This window comes from Toxoplasma gondii, chromosome IX (assembly GCF_000006565.2).
Source record: "Toxoplasma gondii ME49 chromosome IX, whole genome shotgun sequence".
NCBI lineage: Eukaryota > Apicomplexa > Conoidasida > Eucoccidiorida > Sarcocystidae > Toxoplasma > Toxoplasma gondii.
Window position 1 is genome coordinate 3,308,903 of NC_031477.1, and position 22,325 is coordinate 3,331,227.

Below are 22,325 nucleotides of genomic sequence, written 5' to 3' on the forward strand. Positions count from 1 at the left end.
ATTCTTCTACAACGCGGAACGAAAATCTACTGAGTCTGTCGGAAGAAGACTCCTCGGCAAGAGCTTAACTTTGTTGATGTGGCGCCTTTATCCCGTGAGTCGGGCAAATCAGCCGTCCGCGGATTCGTTCAGAAAACCTGCCAGCACCATACCTGACACGCTTCCCACAGTCGTGGCCGTCGGCGGGATGATTCAAGTCTCTACTCTGTGGAAGTGGAACCAAAGTTTTCCATCCTCGCTCCTTAGCGCAGAATTTCCGCAAAATTCGCCGTCCAGACCGAGGTCACTAAGTCGTTGTCTGGTGAACGCGATGAGGGCGGGCGCGGCTCTCAAGGCACAAAGATTCAGCAGCGCATGCTTGAGGTAGACAGATGAGGCGGCCGGATTTTTTTCCGGTTTTCAGGCAACTGAACTGAGTCAGGAGATAACACGTCGCATCTGCAAGGGACCGTCGAGTAAAAATCGTACCCCCGTTGTGTTCGTTCTGTGGAAAACGCAGGCGCGGTCGCGCTCCCGCATGTGCATGCACGCGGTACTCGAAAGAAGGGCAAAGAAGGTCCCTTCTCCTCCCTCAGAAGAAAGACCGAGCTGCCAGCCGAGCTCCCCTGTCGACTTTCATACTTTCCGCTTCGGAGACGACGAAGGCACAGTCTTTTGCAGACGTCGCTCACACCGTGGTTCCGCGTCAACAAACTTTTCTTTCTGTCTTGCGGAGGGAAAGAGATGAGGTTCTCGTGAGACTGGTCCGAGGTTGCCGGCTCGCGAGAAGAACCCTGAGGCTAAAGAGAACCGGACGTCGAAAAGGAGTTTTTTCTGGGTCCATCCGTCGCTCTTTTATTGAGTGAATTGGCTCGGGTCGGCGAGAATTATTAGCTGATAAAGCCTCCAAGGAGTGCCTGCCCTCCGACCCCTTTTTTCTCGGCTTCTGCGCTTTCGTTACCTTCTCTGCTCGGGGCGGTGCCTTCCATTGCCTAGGTATCCGCAGAGTGCCTGTGCAGCAGGGCAAGAGTGCATTTTTGTTCTGTCTCTTCAAAGTCATTCCCATAATTCCTTCCTGCCGTGTACATCCGTCTGCCTTCCCTTTTCGAGCGACGAAGCCCGCTCTTCTCGGCAAAGGTGTCACCTTTCACAGGAGTGCCACCGCACCCGCTGTGCGGCCAGGTCCACCATCCGAAGGCAGTTCGACGACGAGGCACACCGGCCTGGTGAGAGAGTTTCTTGCGTGTTTCTTGCTCCCCGTTGTCTAATTCGTACCCAGCGAAGGTGTCAGGACTCGAAAGCAAGGCGCTCTGAATCGCGCTCTCAGTCGAGCGGCGGTATCGCGACATCCCTCCCCGGCCGGGTCGCCTTCACAGATCCCTCCGGCGAGTCTCTTCCTCTGAGTGTTCCTCCTTGCTCTCTTTTTTGCGCGAAAACGAGGTCGAGGATGGGTTTTCTCTAGGCTTTTTCGTGTAGTGTCTCGGACCCCGTTCTGTACTCTCCGTCTGTCCCATCGTCTCTTCCTTCTCCTTGCTCTCTCCCAGTCTTCGCTGCCTGTCTTCTGTATCCCTGCAGACACCTCGATAGCCTCACCCTGCCACTAGCCTCCTAGCCACGATGCTCGCCGCGCCTCTTCTGTTCACGGCTTAGGATTTAGCTGCCTCCACTCGCTTTTCTGGTCTCCTTCCCGGGGGTTTCCTTCTCTGTCGTTCTCTCCTCGCGCTTTGTTCTCCTCTCTCTTTGTTCGCTGCTCTTCGTCGACATGAAGGTGTTCGAGTACCGCCTCGTGCTGCCCATGACGCCGGAGCAGTACAAACGGTGTCAGCTCTACATGGTGGCGAAGGCGAGCTTGGAGGACGCGACTAAGGCAGAGGCTGAGGGCGCGGCAAACGACTGTATGGAGATTCTCAAAAACGAAGAGTACACGAACGAAGAAGGCGACACCGGCCAGTACACACACAAGCGCATCAACATCGCCAACAAACTCCCGGGGTGGCTTGTCAGCTGGGTCGATCCCCGACTGACTGTCTTTGACGAGAAGTCGTAAGCCGCCGAAATTCAGTCCTGAGGTCCAGTGCAGTGACAACAGCTTTGGCTCTCGCTTGACAGACAGCAGACGATAGAACTTAAGCAGGCAAAACAGGCGAAAGGAGGGGAAAAGCCAAGAAGCTCACCGTTTGAAAGGAGGCTGTTTGTCTCTGACCTTCCACACTCTGCTCTTCTCTCTGGTCTCCTGTCCGTGTGGGCTTTCGCTTCTCTCGTCTCTCTTTCGCTGCTCCGCTTTTCCTCTGTCTTCTCGCTCATTCCTACGACCGTCTCCGTGCTGTCTCCCCTCCTGTCGCATAAATGCTGTTGCCTTCGTCCTTCGCACCTCCTTTCGGTCAGGCGTGAGATATCCCTGGTTCTCTCCAGCAGCGGAGGAAATGGCGCGACGCTGACCACCGCACGATTTGCGAGGCAGATGTCTCGCAGCGCCCTTTCCTCGTTCCCTCCTGTCCCTCTGTTTCCCCAGTCGTCTCGAGACACAAATATGCACTTCCTTTGTGGCAAAATCGCGGGAGAAAACCGCGTGCGACTCACTTCCCTCGCTCGTATGCCTGCAGGTGGAACGCCTTCCCTCACCTCAAGACGACGTACGATGTAAGTCTGGGCTCCGTTTATCTCTCTTCTTGTCCCTCGCTCTGCGGGGTTGTCTGAAGTCGTCGCACGCTTGGTCTCCTTTTTCTCAGGAAGGCTTTGTTCCTCGTTCCTGTCCAGAGGCTGCTGCGTTGTGTTTTACACCCACGAAAGCCGCCCTGCATTGCATCTGCACTCGCCATCTTCGTTTCACCCTTTTTTTCCTTTTTTTCCTTTTTTTCGTTTCTTCCCTCTTCTTTCCTGCCTTTCTCTTTTCTCGCGTTTTCTCGTCGGCCCTCTGCGAATCCCTGCCCCTCTCTCCAGCTGTTGATCTTGATCTGAGCCGCATGCAGCGAGCAGATGCACTGGTGGACTCCTCGGTTTCGCCTGTCCCTCGCCATTTTGGGAGCGCGCCTCTTTTCTGTAGAAGTGACCAGCGTGTTGCCTTTCTTCATTGCCGACCGTCGCGTCGCGTTTTTCTTGTTTCGATGCATTTGTGCGTCGTCTTCACGACTCAGCACCGGCACAGACCCTTTCCATCTTTCCCCTGTCTCTTTTCTCCAGTGCGAACTTTTCTCCAAGGCGAAGGTGTCGATGATCAGCCATCACCTGCCGGGTGTCCAGACAGACGACAATGTGCGTGTATACACGCTGAACGCGGCAGACGTCTTTGTCCAGCGTAACGTGTAAAAGTCCTCAAACTTAAAGGAAGAGAAGTTTCTAGAAACAAGGGAGGAAGGAGTATAAACATCAAGGTGCCGATGCACCCGAAACTCCGAACTCCTCGCCTCTTCTCTGACTTCCTGTCCGTAACGCTCCACACGACAGATGAAGTAGTTCGACGTTTCGGTTTTGCGGATGGAAGGCAATTTAGAGGTAGAGTATAACGTCGATGATGCACAGGGTGCCTAGGTAAATCCAGGTGGGCGTACGGTAGCATCGCATTAGAGCTGGCGCGCCCTGTGCGTCCCGATCGTTTCACCTTCGACCTCGACTTCGCAGTCTGTCGCAGCAGCCTATCGCATGCAGGGCAAAGAGTTCGCGCAGTTGGCCGGGAGAGAGCGAAGGAACACGTTGAGTTGCATGCCAGAAATCAGTTGCGCGTTCACCTGTCTAAGCGAGACGCGCTGCGCTCTGCATAATGCGTTGCTGCACAGGTTTTGCGGAGACGGGCAGGCTCAGATTCGCTGTCGTTCGAGACGAGAGACGCAAAAGTCTTCGCCTCGTTGTGTCTCCATTCTACATGTGCTTCGGTTCTATTTCAGACAGGAGGTTCCCGGGTGTTCTTCGTGTCTCTGAATACCAGCATCCCAAGCTGTCACCCTCTGGAGTTTCTCGCTGCCTCGGCTCTTGATCGAGGCGTCTCAGTGGACTCGCGTCTTCGCATGCTGCACATCGAAAACCGATGCATGCGTTTCTCTCTTTTTCAGGCACTCGCTCTCGACGCCGCAATGCTGGCCCAAAGAAAGGTGGTGTTGATCGACATCGTGAACGACCCTGTAGCCTCGAAGGTGAGAGACGTCTTCGCCTTGCTTGTTTTTTGCCTGCGGCTGCCGTGACAGTTTCGCAGTCGGCTTCGAGCAGAGAGAGTCTCTCATGTCGCCATGTATTCTGGGAGTTCAGACCTGTGAAAGTGCTAACTCTCTAGTGTTCTTCGCACAAACGTTCGCTGCTGGGCCGGCTCGCGCGGAGGCGCGTATGCGATTGTCTCTTCTCCCGTGATCTGGAGAACGCCACCATGCTCAGTGTAGGTCGAGGCGTCTTCGGTGACAGCTCGCGGCGAACGTTGCTTCTCTCCGGTTGAAGACAAGTGTATGCAATGCTGCGAAGCTTGCTCCGAGAGGCAATACGCCATGGCCATCTGCAGCTTTACCCTTCTCGTTGCAAATTGTTACACCTGGTGTACCTCTTCAAGGAGACAAAAGGCTCCACTCAGAGGCTCGCCGCCATAGTCGGTGACATCTTGCGTTCACTGCGGTACCACGCACGTCCAGAATCGTTTGCGCGAATGCAATGAGGCGCGATAGCACACCTGGAATCGATGCGTAGCTCTTGGAGGTCTGCAGTTCAGCGGCCTTTTTTCAAAGAAGATACTCAGTTTAAAGATGGGAACGCTTGCAGCCAAAGTGTGCACCGCCGGCAGTTCACGGAATATACAAGAACGTCTGCGTATCAGGCGGCGTTGATTCCGAAGTTGTCTCCCCAACAAGCAACTCAGCTCTTCTCCAGTTATGAGATAGAGACAACGCAGATGTTCTGTATAACTGTTGTACACGCCCCTCCCCCCCTCCCCCCGCGGAACTGCGTTTCAAGACAGCTAAATGGGTGCAGCACAACAGCCTAAAACGACATCCCGGTTCCTCCACGTCGCTGCGTTCTACGCGCAATATATGAATTCCTAGGGTCACTCGGAGACCAAACGGAAGGGCAGGCCGTAGATCTACTGATCGTGCAGCATCATAACTCGCCTCATATTTCCTTGCGTACTTTTGAACTGTGCCGGTCTCTGAAAACGTACTGGAGTTCATAACGAGCATTGTTTCTCTAACAGTGTTTCATGTGTTGAAGCCGAAAGGTCGAATTTTAATATTTTCGATCGCTGCTCAAGACTTGAAGTGACTCCATGCAGGTCAAAGCCCCCAGTGCCCCTCAGTCGCCGGTCTCGTTCCTCTCCTCAGGCGTACGTAGAGTCAGAAGATCCGTCGCGCTTCCACTCCAAGAAGGCGGGCATCGGGCCTCTTCGGAAAGACTGGATGACCAACGTCCCCATGGTGCCGGACGTCTCGAGGTCGGACGCGGCCGTCTCCTCGCCGCGAGAAGAAACGGAAGAGAAGAGAGAAGAAACGGAAGAGAAGAGAGAAGAAACGATCTCGCGAGGCAAGCATGCACGGCTGCACGTGAGAAGCCGAGAAAAGGGAAATCTTTCGGCCGCCGCCGCGCCAGCAGCTGAGACGGTGCATGCAGAGAACGAGAGAATGCGTCCACAGTACCCCATCATGACTTGTTACAAACTGTTCGTTCTTGACTTTCCGTACTTTGGATTCATGGCTAGCAAAGTCGAAAACTGGATCACGGGAGCGATGCGCGACGTCCTGCTCAACTACCACAGAAAAGCGGTCTGCTGGATGGATGAATGGTGAGCAGAAAAGGGTGAAAAACGCGGTTTCGGCTCTTGCGTCTCCGGGAACCGCAAACCTTCAAGATCTGAACTCGTCTGTTCTCCACCTGGTTCAAGTCATGCACATATCTGCTTCAAGCCCCAAGCGTGTCTGCAGTTCTGGTCTTGCTTTGTCTAGGTCTTCGGAGCGTTTTTTTTCAAGAGGTCTCTGGGGCTGTTCCCTTCCAAGGCTTAGGTCGCGAGACTCCTTGTTACACACTAAACAGTGGAAGTCATGGGTGTGTGTCAACTGCCTTGTTCTGGGGAGTATATCCTACGAGGTGGACTCCTGGTTACGGGATCGGCTTGTTTTCGCGTCTCCTCGACTTCGATTCGTTGTCGGTCAAGTCTCGAGCCTGCTTGTCTTTCAGGTCTTGCATCTCTCTGTTTTGTCTACGTCGGTGACGTCTCGTCTTTCATATTTGGGATGCCTTCGTTTTCTCGTCTCCATCGTGGGTTTCCTCGTCGTCACAGTTTAGCGCTTCGACTTGCTTCGCGCGGACAGATCGGTGCCGCACCCTACTCAGTTTTTAAAACATGTCGGGGCTGTGCTCAGTTCGTTTTTCGGGATTTCCTCTCTGTGTATCTGTCGACTTCCGCATTGTGCATGCACGCGTACCTGCGCAAGGTCTTCTGCCTCGAAGAAGGTTTTTGAAACTGTCTTTCCGTCTCGTCTGCGTACGCCGACGGCGTCCCTGTTCTTCGTCTCCGCTGTGTCTGTCTCTTTCCTGGGGTTCGTATCGCTTCGAGTCTTCTCTGCGTCTCTTCTTCTCTCCACGGAGATGCCTGTCTCCCCCCACTGCTCGCAGGTACGAGCTGTCCATGGCAGACATCCGCAAGATGGAGGAAGAAGTGAAGGTGAAGCTCGACGCGATTCGAGGACAGACCGCCCTGCCGCTCCTGGCTCCCTCCGCAGAAGGGAAGGCCGAGGCCGCACCGGAGGCCTCTGGGGCCCCCCAGGGGTCTGCAGGCCCGAGTTCTGAGGGCGAGGAGACCCGGGCTGGAGACGGCCAGGGGGCCGGAGACAGCGGGTGGAGCCCAACTAGCGACGAAGACGGAGAATTCGACTCTGAACGGGACGAGCCTCTGGACCTGCAGGCAACTCTGCCGTTCGCTGTCACCGTCGACGCGTTGGCACCTTGGAGTCTGGACGCGCCTGGGATCTTCCCCCTTTCTCCAAACAAGGCAGAAAGCCAGGCCGGAGACTCCAATTCGCAAGTGTCTCCCTCCGTCGCGCCGCCGCGCTCAGACGCTGGAGCTCCCGGGGCAGCGACGGCGGCACCTGCGTCCGTTTCACCTGCTTCAGAGCCACCGAAGGAGACAGTTCTTCACTCTGGGTTCCTGTATAAACTTGGTCGGTCGCAGGAAACTAAGGGTGGAGAAGAGTGTAGAAAATGCAACTACACAAGTCGCCGAGTCATCCACGTACAGGCGCACGAATATCAGTCGCACTTCATCTTTTTCCCTCGATTAAAACTACTCAGAAACAATAAACATCTGCATAAACATATGCCAGCACATGAACATATATATATATATATATACATGTGTATGTAAATATATATATATATATATATACATGTGTATGTAAATATATATATATATATATGGAGCTGCACAGTGTGCCCCGTGACTCGGCGCCTGTGTTTTGTTCGTCTCCATTCCGGGGAGCCGCTCAGCAGGCACTCTCGCGTTCACATGGTTGACAATTCAACCTTCTTCCAAAGGCAGCGTCAACTGCAGACATTCAGTTCTATTTGTGTGCAAGGATTGATCTGCATGCCTCTGCGACCTCTGCCTTTCTCTCTCCCTCCCTATATATGTTTCTAGATAGATATAAATAATATATGTGTGACTATGTATAGATGAGTCTATGTATGCATGTGTGTATGTGTAACTGTGTGTGTCTGTGTGTGGTGCATTTTCTTGTCTCTGTCTTGATCTACAGACGGGTGTGTATGTGTCTGTCTGAATGCGTCAGTGCAAACGCGCTTGCGATGGGTGCGCAGAGTGAGTGTGGTTTTTCGCGGTTCGTGAACGAAAGCTGTCGCGCGGTCGCTGTTTTGACTGGAGGCGAAAGGCGGCCTTGCGTTCCTTGCAGGCGACGGCATCTGGAATACGACGTGGAACTTGCGATACGTCGTGCTGCGAAACAGTCGCCTGCAGTACTTCAACGACCCTCGAGACACGCGCGCCAAATGCGTCGTCGACCTCGAAGGAGCAGAGGTACGGAGCGAAGCGAAGAGAAGAGGAAGCGAAAAGAGAGCCGTGAAAACGAAGCGAGCTGAAGAAGGTGGAGAACGAAAAAGAGGAGAGAGGATGCGAAGAGAAACAGAGACGAATGGGAAGAAGAGAAAAGAGAAGAGACGAAGAGAGAGGAGAGAGAAGAGAGAAGAGAGGAGAAGAGGGAACTGCCGGATAGAGAGGGATGAAAAAGACAGCAGGGAGAGAAGACAGAGAGTGGAAGATAGAGAAAACAGGAAGATACACGGGGCAGAGATAGTCAAATGAGGAGAAGAATCGGTGCATAACGAAAGCTGAATTGGCAAAGCCTGTGTGTGCGTGTCTGCCCTTCAGATTACGTGGACTGGAGAGATGCGTGGGCGCATGCATTCTTTTTACGTCCACCCTGCATGCAAGCGATCGATGCACTTCTGGTAAGAAGTCGATCTACGGAATCTCGCAAAATAAAAAATCCTTCACCAGCTGTCTCTTTACCTCCCTCTTCGCTATCACCGTGTGTTGTCCTGCACGCGTTCAAACCCACATATATATATATATATATATATACATATATATATATATATGTATATACATATATATATATATACATGTATATATATATGTATATATATATATATTATATAAATGCATTCATACGTAGCATGCTGAAGGTCATATCAATCTTTCTATGTACATCCACATGCATATATATATATATATATATATAAATGTATATATATATATATATACGAATACATGTGTGTGTGTACATTGAGTACTTCTGTGTGACGTATGTGTCGCTTGATTTCTCTGTCTTCCTCTCATCTCCGTTTTGTTCGGACCTTCGCAAGCAATCCGTTTTGATCTTTTTCTGAACATTTTCTTGTGCCAGCGGGGAGACAGCGGACGCATCTCGACAGTGGATGGCCTGGCTGCAGGAGGCCGCGCAGAGGTCCGACCGCGCGCCCGGGGAGCGTCGACGTTTTTCTTCCTTCTCTTGCTCGCATCACTTCCTCCCCAAGTCTTTTTCGCCTTCCCTCGCTTCTCGCGGAGGGTACGCCGAGCAGATGGCTCCACCGCATCTGCCTCCGATGGAGGAGAGTCGCACCTCCGACGGCGAGGCCTCGCTCGCGCGGCCTCCGCATGCAAGCGATTCTCTCGAGCGCAGCCAGCAGGCAGACGCGCCGGGGCGAGAGAGTGGAGACACCCAGGCTGCCAAGGAGAGGCACTCCGCAGACGCTGGAAAAGAGCGCAGAGAAACCGAGAGGGAGGCGCGCGTTGCGCTAGACGACGAAGGCGCCCGGTTGTCTAGACACTTGGTGAGGCGAAGGTGGACGTGCATCTTTCTGCGGGGTCGCTTGCGTACTTTTGTTTCCGTTCGTCCACTGAAGCGACCTGCCGTCTTTTTACTGTGTCATCGTTCTGCCTCTTCCAACCACCTTCCCATGTGCCCTCTATCTTTTTGTGGCTCTTCTCCTTTATCTTCTTTCTGCTCCTCTCTCTCTTCTCCTTTATCTTCTTTTTGCTCCTCTCTCTCTTCTCCTTTATCTTCTTTCTGCTCCTCTCTCTCTTCTCCTTTATCTTCTTTCTGTTCTTCTGTCTCGTCTCTGCAGAGCTTAGGCAGCGTCTGCAGCGGGGACCCTCACTGTCGCCCAGGCTTCTCCGATCGAGTTGCGGCGGGAGAATGCGAGGGCGTCTGTGATTTGCTTCCTTCTCCTGAAATTACTCCTGATCTCGAGGTGCGATTCGAGTCTTCCCATTTCTCCTTATGTTTGTTTATTTATAAGTATATCTCTATCTACACGAATGCATATATATATATATATATATATGAACGTGTATATGTGTATATATATACATATATATATATATATGTATATACAGATCTGCATGTGTGTACATGTGTATGTCTTTGAGGGGGGAGATGTCAAGATCGGCTTGTTATCGGTGTGTCCGCGGGGAGGGCGAATCTTCAGTCTCAGAGAAGTTGGGGACCTCAGGTTTTCTGGCGCATTGCGAAAGCCGTTGAAGGCCGATAGATACTCTACAAGCTGTCGATACATTCCGGAACCTGTAGGGATACCTTCGGCACAGCGACCTTGTCAGATGAAGAGTTTTGTGCACCCTGCGCGGGGCCGACCAGCTTTTTCTTTCTCCGGTGTTACACCGAGGCAGACTGCTGGACAGGTTTTCTCCTGCTCTGGAGAGAGACTCTTCACCCGCTAGGACGGCATCGCGAGTGGCGACCAGTCTTCGTCTTTCTTCTCTTTCTCTCTCTTCTCTTCGCTCCTCTCCTCCGCTGTCCTCTCCCCTCGTATCGGCCTCTCCCGTTTCATTGCTGTCACCTCTGTCTCCCGCTTTTCTCCCGTTTCTCTCCTTTCGCTCTCTGTGCAGTATTGCGTCCGTCGCCTGAAGTTTCTGCTGTCTAGTCGCGCGCGGTCGCGCTTTTCTCCGGCAAGGAACGAAGACGACGTTCGAGTGTTTGTGAAAGACGCGAGTCAGTGGGTTTCCCTCCCGCCGCCAAAAGCTGTCCATATTCGAGAGTCGCTCTCTCGGCAAACTTCGAGTTCTGGCGCCTTTCCCCAGGGAAGAGAAGATGGAACAGAAGATGAAAGAGATGAACGAGGAGAGAAAAGTCAAGAAAGAGGAGATGCAGAAGAATGTGGAAGACGGCCGCCGCCCAGGGCACCGCGGGGGGCCCTAGAGTCCGCCGAGTTCTCAGAGCGAAGCTTAAGGCTGCAGAGAGGTGCGAAGACTCAAGTTCGATAGGGAAAGGTGCACTGGAAAAAAGCGAAGATGTTTCCTGAAAAGGAGGGAAAAAAGCGAAGATGTTTCCTGAAAAGGAGGAAAAAGAGCGAATCAGGAGACAAGACCAGTCGGTGGAAGGACAAGGAGAAGCCAACGGAGGAAAGACAACGCTCTTCGATGGAAAGAGACCTGTTTTTAGCTAATCAAAGAAGAGAAAGATGTAGACCGAGCATCACAGGTCTGTCGCAGGACTTGTGATGAACGTTCCAAGTCAATAACGTCTTGGTGGTGTGTTAACAGTGGACTTGTAAGCATTCATTTACTTTTCCATGCTCATCGGTTTGTGCCTCCGTCGAGGCGGTCGTCTGCACTCGTCCCGATTAAGCAGGTGTCTCTCTTTTCTCTCCGGAGGAAGTCGACTCATGTATCGCCTAGCAGCGGAGTCCTGAGTCTCACGACGCATTCTACGCAAACACAATCTATGAAAAAACGGAATTTCAAATTCGAACCACCCAGTCACTGTTTCTGTGTTTCTGTGGCCAGCGCGCGAGGGCAACGAAGATCCACTCTGGAGTTTTGGTGCTTTTTCGGAGTCGATTTCTGTCACTGACATTCCCCTCAGGTTTTGACAACGCCCTTCGTATTTCGCCTTTGTATTCTTTTCTCCTCAGTTCAGGCCCTTCTAGGTCTTGTTCTTCCGATCGTCCTCCCGGCTTTCGCGCTGTATCAGTGCGTAGTACTCTGCCTCCAAGGCCTCGCCTGTCTCTCTGAGGCCGCGTCTCTTTTCTTCCTCTTCTTCTCCTCGCTCTCCTCTCTCTGCGTCTCTCTGTTACGGATTCCTTTTTCGAGTTTCCAGAGTGTCAGCTCTCCGTCTTCGTCTCTCTTCTCTCTGTCGCCGTTGTCTGCGTCCTTCTGCGCGGGCGCAGCCGAGATCCCGGGAGACGCGTCCTCGTCGTTCTCTGCTTGCCTCTTGCCTGCCTTGCACATTTTCCTCAAATACCTTCTAAGCCAACTTCTTTTCTTTGTCCTTCGCGTCCTCCTTTGGATTCTCCTTCCCTTCTTCCTCGGCCTCAGGCTTGCCAGCTTCTCGCGGCTCTTCAGTGTCGACAGTAGGCGTTTCCTCCTCGGGAGCTGTGTGTTTTTTCACTGTGTACGTTTGGGGGATTTCCTGCACTGGTACCCAGGAGTCCGCTCTGTGACTTCTCACGAGTCTCGGTCGTCTGGCTTCCGCCCTCGTTGTCGGCTTCTCCCGGAGACAGTGTCTCTCTCTCGATCAGCCTTTCGAATTCCATCGAGTTATACATATATATATATATATATATTTATATCTTAGATTCCGGTTCCTCTGCGTCGCTGCGACTGATGACGTGACTTGAATGTGGTGATATCCGAGAGTGCCACTGCGAGGTTTCGCCGCGGTGTGTTGTCTCGCGAAAGTATGGCTGTTTTTTCTGAGGGTTCTTGTCTCGGCCTCCAGGTCCCCGTCCACGAACTGCTTTACCTCGTCCGTCGCGCACTGGCAACGCCCTCTCGGTCTCTCCGGTTGTCTCTTCAGAGCGAGGAGGCGCGACTGTCGATCCCTCTCCTCCCCTCAGTGCAGCAGGGAGAGACCTGGTTGTGAAGGCCAGCTGCGTGGTAGACGCCACAGCTGAAGAGTTGTTTTTCCTCCTCATGGATGTCGAGATGATGGGTGAGGGAAGTCGTAGGGTCGAGCAGGGCCGAGAGAAGGTTTGTCCTGCCTTGACCCACCGGAAAAACGCCAGAGACACCGCAGACAGTGTGTGGTGACGCGCGGGGAGAGTCACGGCAAAACGTCTAATGGTTTGGAGTTCAGAGGTCGTTGCCACTAAGAGCCTTTAAAATGCCAGGTTGCAGTTAGATTTGGAACACACCGAAAAAAGACAAGCTGAGCCTGGAACAGACTCACAGAGGTCTTGAGTGCCCTCGAAACGCTCACGCGCAGTGCATACTCCGCAGAACCTGCTCATCATGAAGAGCGTCGTCTCCGGAGTAACCATGCCGAGCACGGTGTCTCTTATCACCCTCGCACCGCTGAGGCGTCATGCATGTCTTGTCGAGGAAGAAATCGGTTTTACGCGAGTGGAGTAATCTGGAAGCCACAGACTGAGAAGGCAGACGTGGAGGAACGTCAGGGAGGCAGTTGGCAACTTCCAGCTTCCTCGACGGCGGGCGTCTTTTCAGAGTTAAAAGGTTTTCTCGCTCAGGCTTTGCGGCTGCGGCGACAGACCACCGGTCTGGATGGCCTTTTCCCGATCCGCGCGATAGGCTAGAACATACCGCGCGGCTCTTCAGCAGTCGCAGCGCTTTTCTTTAACGCGTTTTTTGTGCGGCTTGCCAATGCGTCTGAGAGACGAAGAAGTCGGAAATTGGAAGCAATCGGATTTTTTCAGCAACCGCCTTCCCTTCTCTCTTTTGTCGAGGGGATCATCTGTCTCCAAGCTCTCTTTGACACAAGCCAACGTGAAGAGAACCACATACCGAGCCGGTCGCTGGACCTGTCTGTCCACCGACTTGTGAGTTTTTCTCTTTTGCATCTTCCACGGGCGTATCTGCTCCGCCGTCTTCTCTCTCGACTCTCGCCCTGCGCGTCTGGTGTCTCCGTGTCTCCTCAGGTTCCTGGATGCTGGCGCACACGAGCTCTCCGCGGGTCGTTTCAGAGTCGATTCATTCGGACTTTCTGTCGTTGTCTTTCTCGCCGTCGCTGCTGCTTTCCTCTTCCCCGGCAGCGACCGCGGAGGCGTTTCTCGCTGCCTGCTCGCTCTTCTCTCGACCAGCAGGTCATGCGCTCTGCCCTGGTCACGCCCACCGCGGGGGCCTCGCAGAAAAAGCGTCTGTGACTCTGTCGGCGGCCCGAGTGGGGATGTCCCCGCCCTTCGCCTGTCTCCTCAGCGGAGACATCTCGGCGGGAGTGGCTTCTGCCGGCGCGGCCCTCGCAGGACCTCTTCTCTCGCCTCTGCTCCGCGACCGCCGCCTCGCCTGGCGGCGATGGTGGGGGCAGACGCAGGACGGGAGCTTCGTCGTCGTCTTCCACTCGGAACAACAGCTGCTGTCCAGCTGCATGCGAGCAGCGTGTGAGTGGCACTCGTGCGGCGCGGGCCGAGAGATGAACGGGAGAAAAGGAGAAACTCGCCGCGAGACAACGGAAACATGGACCGCGACGGCGGGGGCCAGAGGCCGGGAGACTGAGGAGACGGACAGGAAGGCGGTTTGGGCGACGAAGGTGGCAGAGAAGGTCGTTTCGTGGACACAGAGACTTTCGTCGCTGTTGTTTGCTGCCAACAAAGAAAAGAGAGAAAAACGGAGCAGGGAAAGTCCTACAGCGCTCCACGGACTCCTGCGTCTCCTGGGCAACGTCTTCCCCATCGCCGTCCATCCGTTATCCCGCTTCCCCGGTGCGCAAATGGAGAAGAACAAGGCAGCGAAGACAGGCGAAGATTCCAGAGAGACTCCCTGGGAGACTTCCGCAGACGCCGTCCTCGCCTCCGGCTTCGAGGCCTTCGTCATCACGCCTCTCTCGCCTTCGCTGGAGCAGCTTGCGCCGCCCCATAACCTCGCCAGTCCCGACCGAGACGAGCGGGCGGCCTCTGGTGCGAGAACGCCGCGCGCCGCGGCTGGCGCGCCGCCCTGTCTCCTGACGTTCGTGTCTGCGGTCGACTGGGGAGGCGCAATGCCCAGGTGGCTCGGAGAACGCGTTTCTCTCTTGAGGGCAGACCGCATTCTCCGCGGGGCGAAGCTGGAAAGCGAAATGCGACGCGCGAGAAAGCGCACTGTCCCCGCCGACCAGGACGTGAGCGTCGGATGTCTTTAGTCGAGAGGAAAACCAAGGTCGTTTCTTTGTTTCTGGTGCTGGGATGTTCTCAGAACTCCTTCGGACCTCGCAGCGCGCCTCAGTCTCTCCTACCTTCCTGCGTTGTCTGGGAATCGTGAAACAGCCACAGCCCTGGCGATCCGATTTCCGTGAAACGACTCGACTGCACCTCGTGGTTTGTCGCTGAACTAGATTTGGAGTCGCCTCGAGTTCCGTTGAGCTCAGCTCGCTGCGTTGTCGTTGACGCAACGAACATTTTTGAGTGCACAGACGCTCGTCTGCGCTTGGCGTGTGTCTCCGTCTCGCTGGTAGTCTGACTGCCAGCTGTAGGGAAAAGAAGAGACTCAGATCGGAGTGCATGCAGCTGCGCTGGGGAAACGGAGAAATAATTGCCAATCTCGTGGCGTCTCAGTCTGTCTCGAGTCGGGAATCCTGCGGAATCCAGTAAACAAAAAAAGAGCCTTGAAGAGTTGAGCCAGCAGTGCAACACGGAGTGACTCGCAGCGTCGACGCGAGAAGCCTTGAGATTTTCCCTGCTCTCCTGCTTTCAGCTTGTCGCGGAAGACCTGCTAGAGACCCTCGATACGCCCACCAGCGACAGTGATGAAGACCGCCAAGACGAACTCCATTCTCCTTCTTCTCCTCCTTCTTTCGACTCCCCTTCGGAGGCGGCTGGCGCTGCCCTTTCAGGTTACGTCCAGGGATGGAAACGGCAAGACGCGAAGGAAGAGGACAGTGCAGCGCGCGAAGAGCTGACAAGGACGAGGAAGCGAGCGCCAGCTTCCCCAGCGCCCCCGCGTGATGACAGGTGAATTTGAAGAGAAGCCAGTAACGACACAGCGATTATGGCTCGCGCATGCAGTGTAGTCCTTCCTCAAGAATCAGCTGGACTCCAGATGAGTCGCAAGCCAGTGCGACACAGAGGGTGGAGAACAACCTGCCAGTTTCCCCGAGTCGCATTTCTCTCGATGCCGCATAAAGAATGGCGGTGACAACGCGACCCAAGCGTGCGACGAACGGTCGCTACGAAGCGCTTGACTCGTCCTTTGAGATATCCGCGCGTGACGGTTTTTGCACTGCATTTGACTGTGTGTTTTATGCGTTGTCCGCTGTGTGTAGTTCCGTAAAAATGCTCCCAGTTTCAAGTGACTCCAGCCGCTTGGAGACGGCGTGTGCCTGCAGGCCGCGTCAAGAGCGACCTCGCTTTTGACGACTCGAAGCCGAGGAAAAACGTCCCTTTTGTTTCTTTGCCTGCGTTGGACTGCAGACGCCTGCCGGAGGCACTGAGGGAGTTCAGGAGGTCTCCACAGGGGGGTCTGGTGGCCTTGAACCTGGCTGCCGTCGATGCGCAGAGAGCTGTCTTCCTCGAACTTATTCAAAGTCGAGGAGAAGCCGTTCGCGAGGGTAAAAAGCCTGTCAAAAAAGAAGGAGCGCTGCGCGATCACCTACAGACGCATTGGTCCAGGACCTCTACTCGTCAATCATGTTTGACATACAGTACCACGCTGACGCATGCATGCATCTGTGTGTAGACACTTGCCTGTGTACGTCTCCGTGTGTCTTTGGCTACATGTGCATGCATGCACATGGGTGTTTATGTACAGATGGTTGAATAAATGTATACAGATGCATGCGCTCAGAGTTCACGTCAAGGCGCATGCAGGGATGTGGAGACCGAAAAGATCATCGATGTTCACGGTCCGTGACCCGGGGCGTGCAGTGCGTTGTCTTAGGATATCGTTTCTGTTTGAGTTCCGGGGGTTCTCCGAAGCAGCTCGGATTGTCCGAATCGTCTCCTCGCTCACTCACTGTTCGTTCCCTCGCTTTCTAGGAAGCTTCTAGGTGTCTTGTCCGCTCCGTTTTCCAGCTCGTTTCTGCCTCGAGCATTCACTTTGTCAGCTTCGTTTCGACAAAAAGGCGACTGTCTCTCCACTGTGCAGGACGAGGCCTCGTCGACGTCTCCCTCCCCGTCTCGATCCTGCAGCCCAAGTCGCTGCTGGCCTTCCTCGGCAGCTGCTGGGGCTTCGCGCCATTCTGTCTCTCCAGAGCTGCGGATGCGCAGACGGACGTCTTGGAACGTTTCAAGTGGACTGTCACATTCGCGGTGGCATCTCTGCACTTGGGTATGAAGCACGGAGACAAAGAACTCCGCAGCAGTCGACTAGAGATCTCGTCTCTCCGTTTTCTCCTCTCTTTCTTGCTTGGTGGGGAAGCTCTCTGCTGGCCTCTCTCGCGAGTTTGGGGGTCGCTCTTTCCCTCGCTTGTGTGTCCGTCAACCTCGCCGTCGTTTCTGGTCTCTCGGCGCCTGTACTCTCTCCCGTGCGACGGGCGGCATCCCGTGTCTCCGTCTCCTCAAGTTTTAGACTTCTCCTTTTTACACTTGTTTCCCTCTTCGTTGCTGTCTCATCTCTTCATCTCTCTCTCTCTTCATCTCTCTCTCTCTCTTCATCTCTCTCTCTCTCTTCATCTCTCTCTCTCTCTTCATCTCTCTCTCTCTCTTCATCTCTCTCTCTCTCTTCATCTCTCTCTCTTCATCTCTCTCTCTTCATCTCTCTCTCTTCATCTCTCTCTCTCTTCATCTCTCTCTCTCTTCATCTCTCTCTCTTCATCTCTCTCTCTCTTCATCTCTCTCTCTCTCTTCATCTCTCTCTTCTTACGTCCGTCTTCTCGCTCTTTCTCTCCCTGTGGCGCGTTGCATCTACTCTCCTCTCTCTGTGTTGTTCTTCTTCAGGGTGTTGCCAGCGGATGCCCTTCAATCCGCTTCTCGGAGAAACTTTCCAAGGTCACTGGCCTGACGGGACTCGCGTCTTTCTCGAGCAGACGGCGATCGACCCTCCCTCAACCGCCTTCCTCGTGCGGAGCGCTAAGAGCCGCTTTTCTTTCTGGGGAAACTTTGCCTTCCGGGCGCAACTCAAAGTCGGTCCGACAACAGCGTCGATCGAGGCGTTTCCTCTTCGCTTCTCGTCCATGTAGCCGTGTACATTTCTCTTTGGTGTGTACACAAAAGAATGGGTGCATGCGTCCATCGAGATCTCTTCGCGGCTGCGTCATGTCTGCCTGGAAATGTCTCCAATTGTAAATGTTTTCGGATCCAGCGAAAGACAGACCATCCAGTTGCGCCATGAACGTCTCCTCATTTGGCATATATATACATATATATATACATGTATACACATATATATACATATATATACATATGCGTTTATACGCGTGTGTGTATAAAACTTTTGTATACATATTTAGACACATATATGCAGTTTCAACTTGAAAATCTGTATCAAGGCACTTCAGAAAACGGTCATGACATGCATGTATATATATATATATATATGTACATATGTATGTATGTATATATATACGCATTTATAGAAACTTGCATGCATAATTAACTCTATATACGTATCAAGTCGCGCGTTGAAACGTGCCATCACATCCTGGCCGCCATATCTACAGGCATTTATATATGTGGAGACGTTGTTACCTGTGCGTCGCCGAGTGTCACATATATGGAGATCCCTGTAAGGTTGGAATGCGAGGTCGTTCTAGAACTGCTGTGTGTTTAGGGCAACTACGGAGTGCTCCGTCAAGAAGGCGAGACGGCGGTGCGCTTCCGTCACGATGAAACAGAAATTCGTTTTTCACAGCCGACGGCGAAGGTCTCTGGCCTGCTGTGGGGGCCTCGAGTTTTCGAGTGGGGTGGAAATATGGACTTCAGAGACGAGAAGAATTCCCTCTACTGTCGTCTGCAGGTAGATGTTGCATGCGCGCGGAGAGATCCGTTTTGCCGCTTCAGATAATAGTCATGAAACGCGAAAGAAAAAGGTTTCGGCTCCGGCACACCACCTGCTGAAATGCTCTCGTATCAGAGGCGAGGTCTTTCGGTACGAAGGCTCTCGACCCAACGCGGTATCTGGGTAGAAGAGAGTCGCCGGTCTTCGAACGCGTTGAAGATTTTGATCTGACTGTGCTTGGGGAAGCTGGGAGTGCGAGGGAGTTGCGCATCTTTGAGAAAAGTCTTGGTTTTTTCCTTCACTTGAACTGCAACTACTCTAGCGGTTCGTAGATCCACCTCCGAAGCATCTCCTCAGCTTGTGCTAGCGCGCATCATCGAGTCTCTCGCGGCAGACACCTCAAACGGTCGGCGCTGTCTTTTTGCCTCTCTTTAGTTTTTTCTTTTTCTCTTTTCAGCTTTTTCCTTCCTCTTGCTAGATGTTCATTTCGTTCTGTCTGTGTTTTCCATGCCTGCGGTGGTTGCGGCGAGGCCGCTGTCCGCAGAAAGTACACACAAATCTTCGTAGGGATGGCAGTGTCGTTTCGAGCGAGTAACGTAGCGGTGAAGCGCCGACAGCAGTCTCTGCCTCTGTTCTTTCAAACCGTTCTGCGTGGTTTCTTCTGCATGCATTCGCCAGTTCGGCGTCTCTAAGCCGACGCACTCGTCCTCTCATGTCCCCAGCGACTTCTTTTACGGAGAAATCAAAGACACAGCAACCGGCGCGTCGAGAAGCGTAGTCACCGGGTCATGGATAGACCAAGTTAACTTTGACGGAAAACGGTAAGTCAGAGCATTTTTGTTATCAGCTTTTTTCTCCCTTTCGCGTGCTCTCTCTCTCTACGTGTTTCTTCTCGCTTTCGACCTCGGTCCTCTTTCTTTCGACGTTTTTCTCTCTCGCTTGCGCTCCTTTTCTTTCTCTTTCGCCCTGGACCCTGTGCCATTTCTTTCTCCATTTCTATGACCTTTTCTTGCTCTCTTTTCCCTTGCTCCCTCCCTCCCCTTCAGCAACTGTATGTCACTGCGCCCTGTTGGTCCTTTCGTGGCGTGACTATATATACGTATATGTATGTATGTCAACTCGCCCGCATGCAGTTTCTCTTCTCCGCTTTTTTCTTTCGGGAGCCGCGCGCTCGTGTCGTTGTTATCTGTTCTCGCTTTCTGCAGCTACTGGGACGCGTGCAGTTGTCCTGCTCCAGCGCCACTGGAGGCATGCACGGACTCCGAGGCGCTGCCCACGGACAGTCGGTGAGAGTCGATCTTTCTCGCGCGCTCGCGTTTTTTTCTTTGTAGAAAGACTCTTGAAGCGACAGCGGACAGACCCTCCGATGATGCTTGCCTTGAGCGTTGGCCGCGCAGACCGAGGGAACGCGGCATGCGCAGAAGAGAGACGGCGGACTTTTTCGGCTCTGCTGGCGTCGGCTCGAGATGAAGCCCAGAACTCGAACCGTCCGTTGAGGTTCTCTGTGATGGCTGCTTTGCGTTTCTCACGACACTTTGTCAGCGCGTCTGTCTGGGTCTCCCGGCTTCGCGAGTCTCTGGGGAAAGATTTCTTTGTGTTGTGTCTCTGTGGGCAACGTTTCGGGTGACCTTAGTGCCCTGTTTTCGAATGGCGAGGGTGCCGAGCCAGTGAGGTTTCCCTCAACCTGCGTAACCTCACTTTTCTCAGTCAACTCGCCTGGGAGGTCTCCGCCGCGAAAGCACAGCCGTGGCGGCTTTCTGTCTTGATACCTTGGAGTCACAGTCAGAAAGTCAGAAACAGTCGTCGAGTCTCCGTTTCTTTTTCCTCGGTCGTTTTTAGGTTCCGGCAAGACATTCTTTGTCTCCGCGAAGGTCTCATCGAAGAGGCGCAAGACTGGAAGCTTGAACTCGATGCTGTTCAACGACGGGACCGGTGAGTTTCGGGATCCCGTCTGTCGTTGTCCAGTTTCTCGTGCGTTTTCATCGTGCAGATGCTCTTCTGCAGTCTGTGTGTCTCTCCCTCTTCTTGTTCGTCTTCTTTCTGTTTTTGCATCTCCACTTCTCTCTTGCTGATGCTCGGATCGCTCCTCATCGTGTTCTTGGTAGAGCCTCTTTTCCAGAACGCGAAACATGGCTGGGAAGACCTGCAAAGTCGTCAATCACCTCAAGGTCTTCGGCAGCATGCGTAGCATCGCTTTTGACGATTTGTTTCGAAAATCCACCAGACGTCTCAAGTCGAGAGTGAAGCGTGGCTGTCTTGTATTTTTTGCGCCGTCTGTTGCGCGAGTCGCAGGAAATCACGAAAAACGGTGCTCCTTTATCTCAAGCGAATCTTTCTGGAAATGCGAAAACCAAAGTAGATGTTGACGTACGACACACTTGCTCCAGCATTCTCGGATTCACGGCCTCTCGGTTAACGAGACTGTCTTCACCGTTCAACGTGCGTCAAATTCAATGCTCTCTAAGTCCAGGTTTCGAGTTCCAGGAAATGGGTCTTTTTCTCTTTGCAGAGCTGTTCGCGCCAACCGTCTCGCTCTTCAACAAACAGCGGGAGTCACCGCCTCTCCTGCTTGACAGTTTTTTCTTTTCGGGGGACGTCTTCTTTTTGTCCTCCATCCTTCTTTCCTCGTCCTTTCTCTTTCTTTTATTTCCTTCCTTGTCGCTTCCGTCGCCGTCGTCATCTTTGTCCTCTCGCTCTTTTTCTCTTTCCTCCCTCTATTTCTCTGGAGATGACCTCTCCCAGTACGGCGGCGCTGAGCCTTCCAGCATCTGAGTAGTCGTCTTCTCTCGCTCTTCCCGCTCCCCACTTTCCTCTTTTCTCGCTCTCCGTCTCCTCTGACTCTTCGGCCGCGCGTCTCGGCTTCTGCTGTGTCTGTCTCCTCTTCCCGTTGCTCGAGCAGTGCGCAACTGTGTCGGGTATTGTTCCTTCGGAGACTTCGTTCGAAAGAGGAAAGCAAACTGCTGTTTTCCTCAGTAGTGTCTCTGGTCCCTGCCCTCTCTCCCCAAGACACGCTGCGGTCGGTGTCTCCGTTGCTTCTGCCGCGTAATCGCCAGGGCGGGACGCCTCGCCTCCACTCTTTTGCTGATCTGCAGTCTCTCGAAGTCTGCTGTCTTCGAGGACCTTGTGCAAGACGCTGAACCTCTCTCTCTTCCATCTCAAACCTCTCTCCAGTCGGATCTAAAGAGATTCTTGCCCCTGTGTTGCGGCGGTGACACAACTTCACACACATGCATATATATATATATATATATATATATATATATATACGTGTATGTAACATGCATATATATATATATATATATGCATGTGTATGTATGTATGGAAGAAAAGGATGATGTACGTGTCACCTTGCGAGCATGGCTGTAGCTGTATGTGTAGGCGGATGCGGGATCGAGGGGATGTCTGTGTGGCTTTCTTCTTGAAGGAAGGTGAGATTTTTAGGGCAGGAAGCTGTTTGTGAAGACTTTTCCTTTTCAAGTGCGGTCGTGCGGGCAAGATTTTCGTCTCTCTTTGCTTCTGCGTTCAAACGCGCTTCTCTCTGTGTTGTGTCTCCAGCGTTAGTCTGTCGAGGAAGAAGTGAAGAGGAATGAACCGCAGGAAACCTCGTACCTTCGCTCGTTCACGAAAGCACCAGACCTGGGGTGTGTTTGTCTGCGGCTTCCTTCTCGTCTTCCGACTGGAGCTGTCAGACCAACATGGCTCTTGACGCACTGACAAGCTCGTCTCTTCCTCTGTTCCATTTTTCGCGTATCGCCTGTTGGGCGCAAGACGCTTCCTCCGTTCTCCCTCGACAAACCAGAAAAGTTCTAAAAGCATGTGTTCACTCTCATGTTCAGTGCATAAAAGAGACACGGACCACGAAATTCCTTGAGCCCCAGACTTCTTTTTGTATACATGGGTTGCGACACATACACATATTTTTGTTTGAATGCATGCGCAGATTCACATGTCAAAGCAAACAGATGTACACGAGACTACATATGCATATATATATATATATATATATATATATATATCCATATTAATATGTGAATGGAGATAG

The 22,325-nt window shown here is 53.0% G+C and overlaps 1 protein-coding gene across 1 annotated transcript; it reads left to right on the forward strand.

Annotated features, from left to right (window-relative positions):
* Nucleotides 1-583: 583 nt before the first annotated feature.
* On the forward strand, nt 584-22,159 carry TGME49_289570 (phosphatidylinositol transfer protein). Its single transcript, XM_018782085.1, has 23 exons — nt 584-2,022; nt 2,583-2,619; nt 3,160-3,231; nt 4,026-4,106; nt 5,274-5,731; nt 6,562-7,106; nt 7,854-7,978; nt 8,330-8,409; nt 8,868-9,294; nt 9,589-9,714; nt 10,370-10,721; nt 11,395-11,832; nt 12,201-12,413; nt 13,357-14,531; nt 15,104-15,360; nt 15,820-15,956; nt 16,493-16,675; nt 17,284-17,468; nt 18,116-18,301; nt 18,962-19,104; nt 19,489-19,569; nt 20,123-20,215; nt 20,793-22,159. The coding sequence occupies exons 1-23, from the start codon at nt 1,742-1,744 to the stop codon at nt 20,854-20,856; spliced, it is 5,739 nt and encodes a 1,912-aa protein (XP_018636409.1). The 5' UTR covers nt 584-1,741; the 3' UTR covers nt 20,857-22,159.
* Nucleotides 22,160-22,325: the final 166 nt, after the last annotated feature.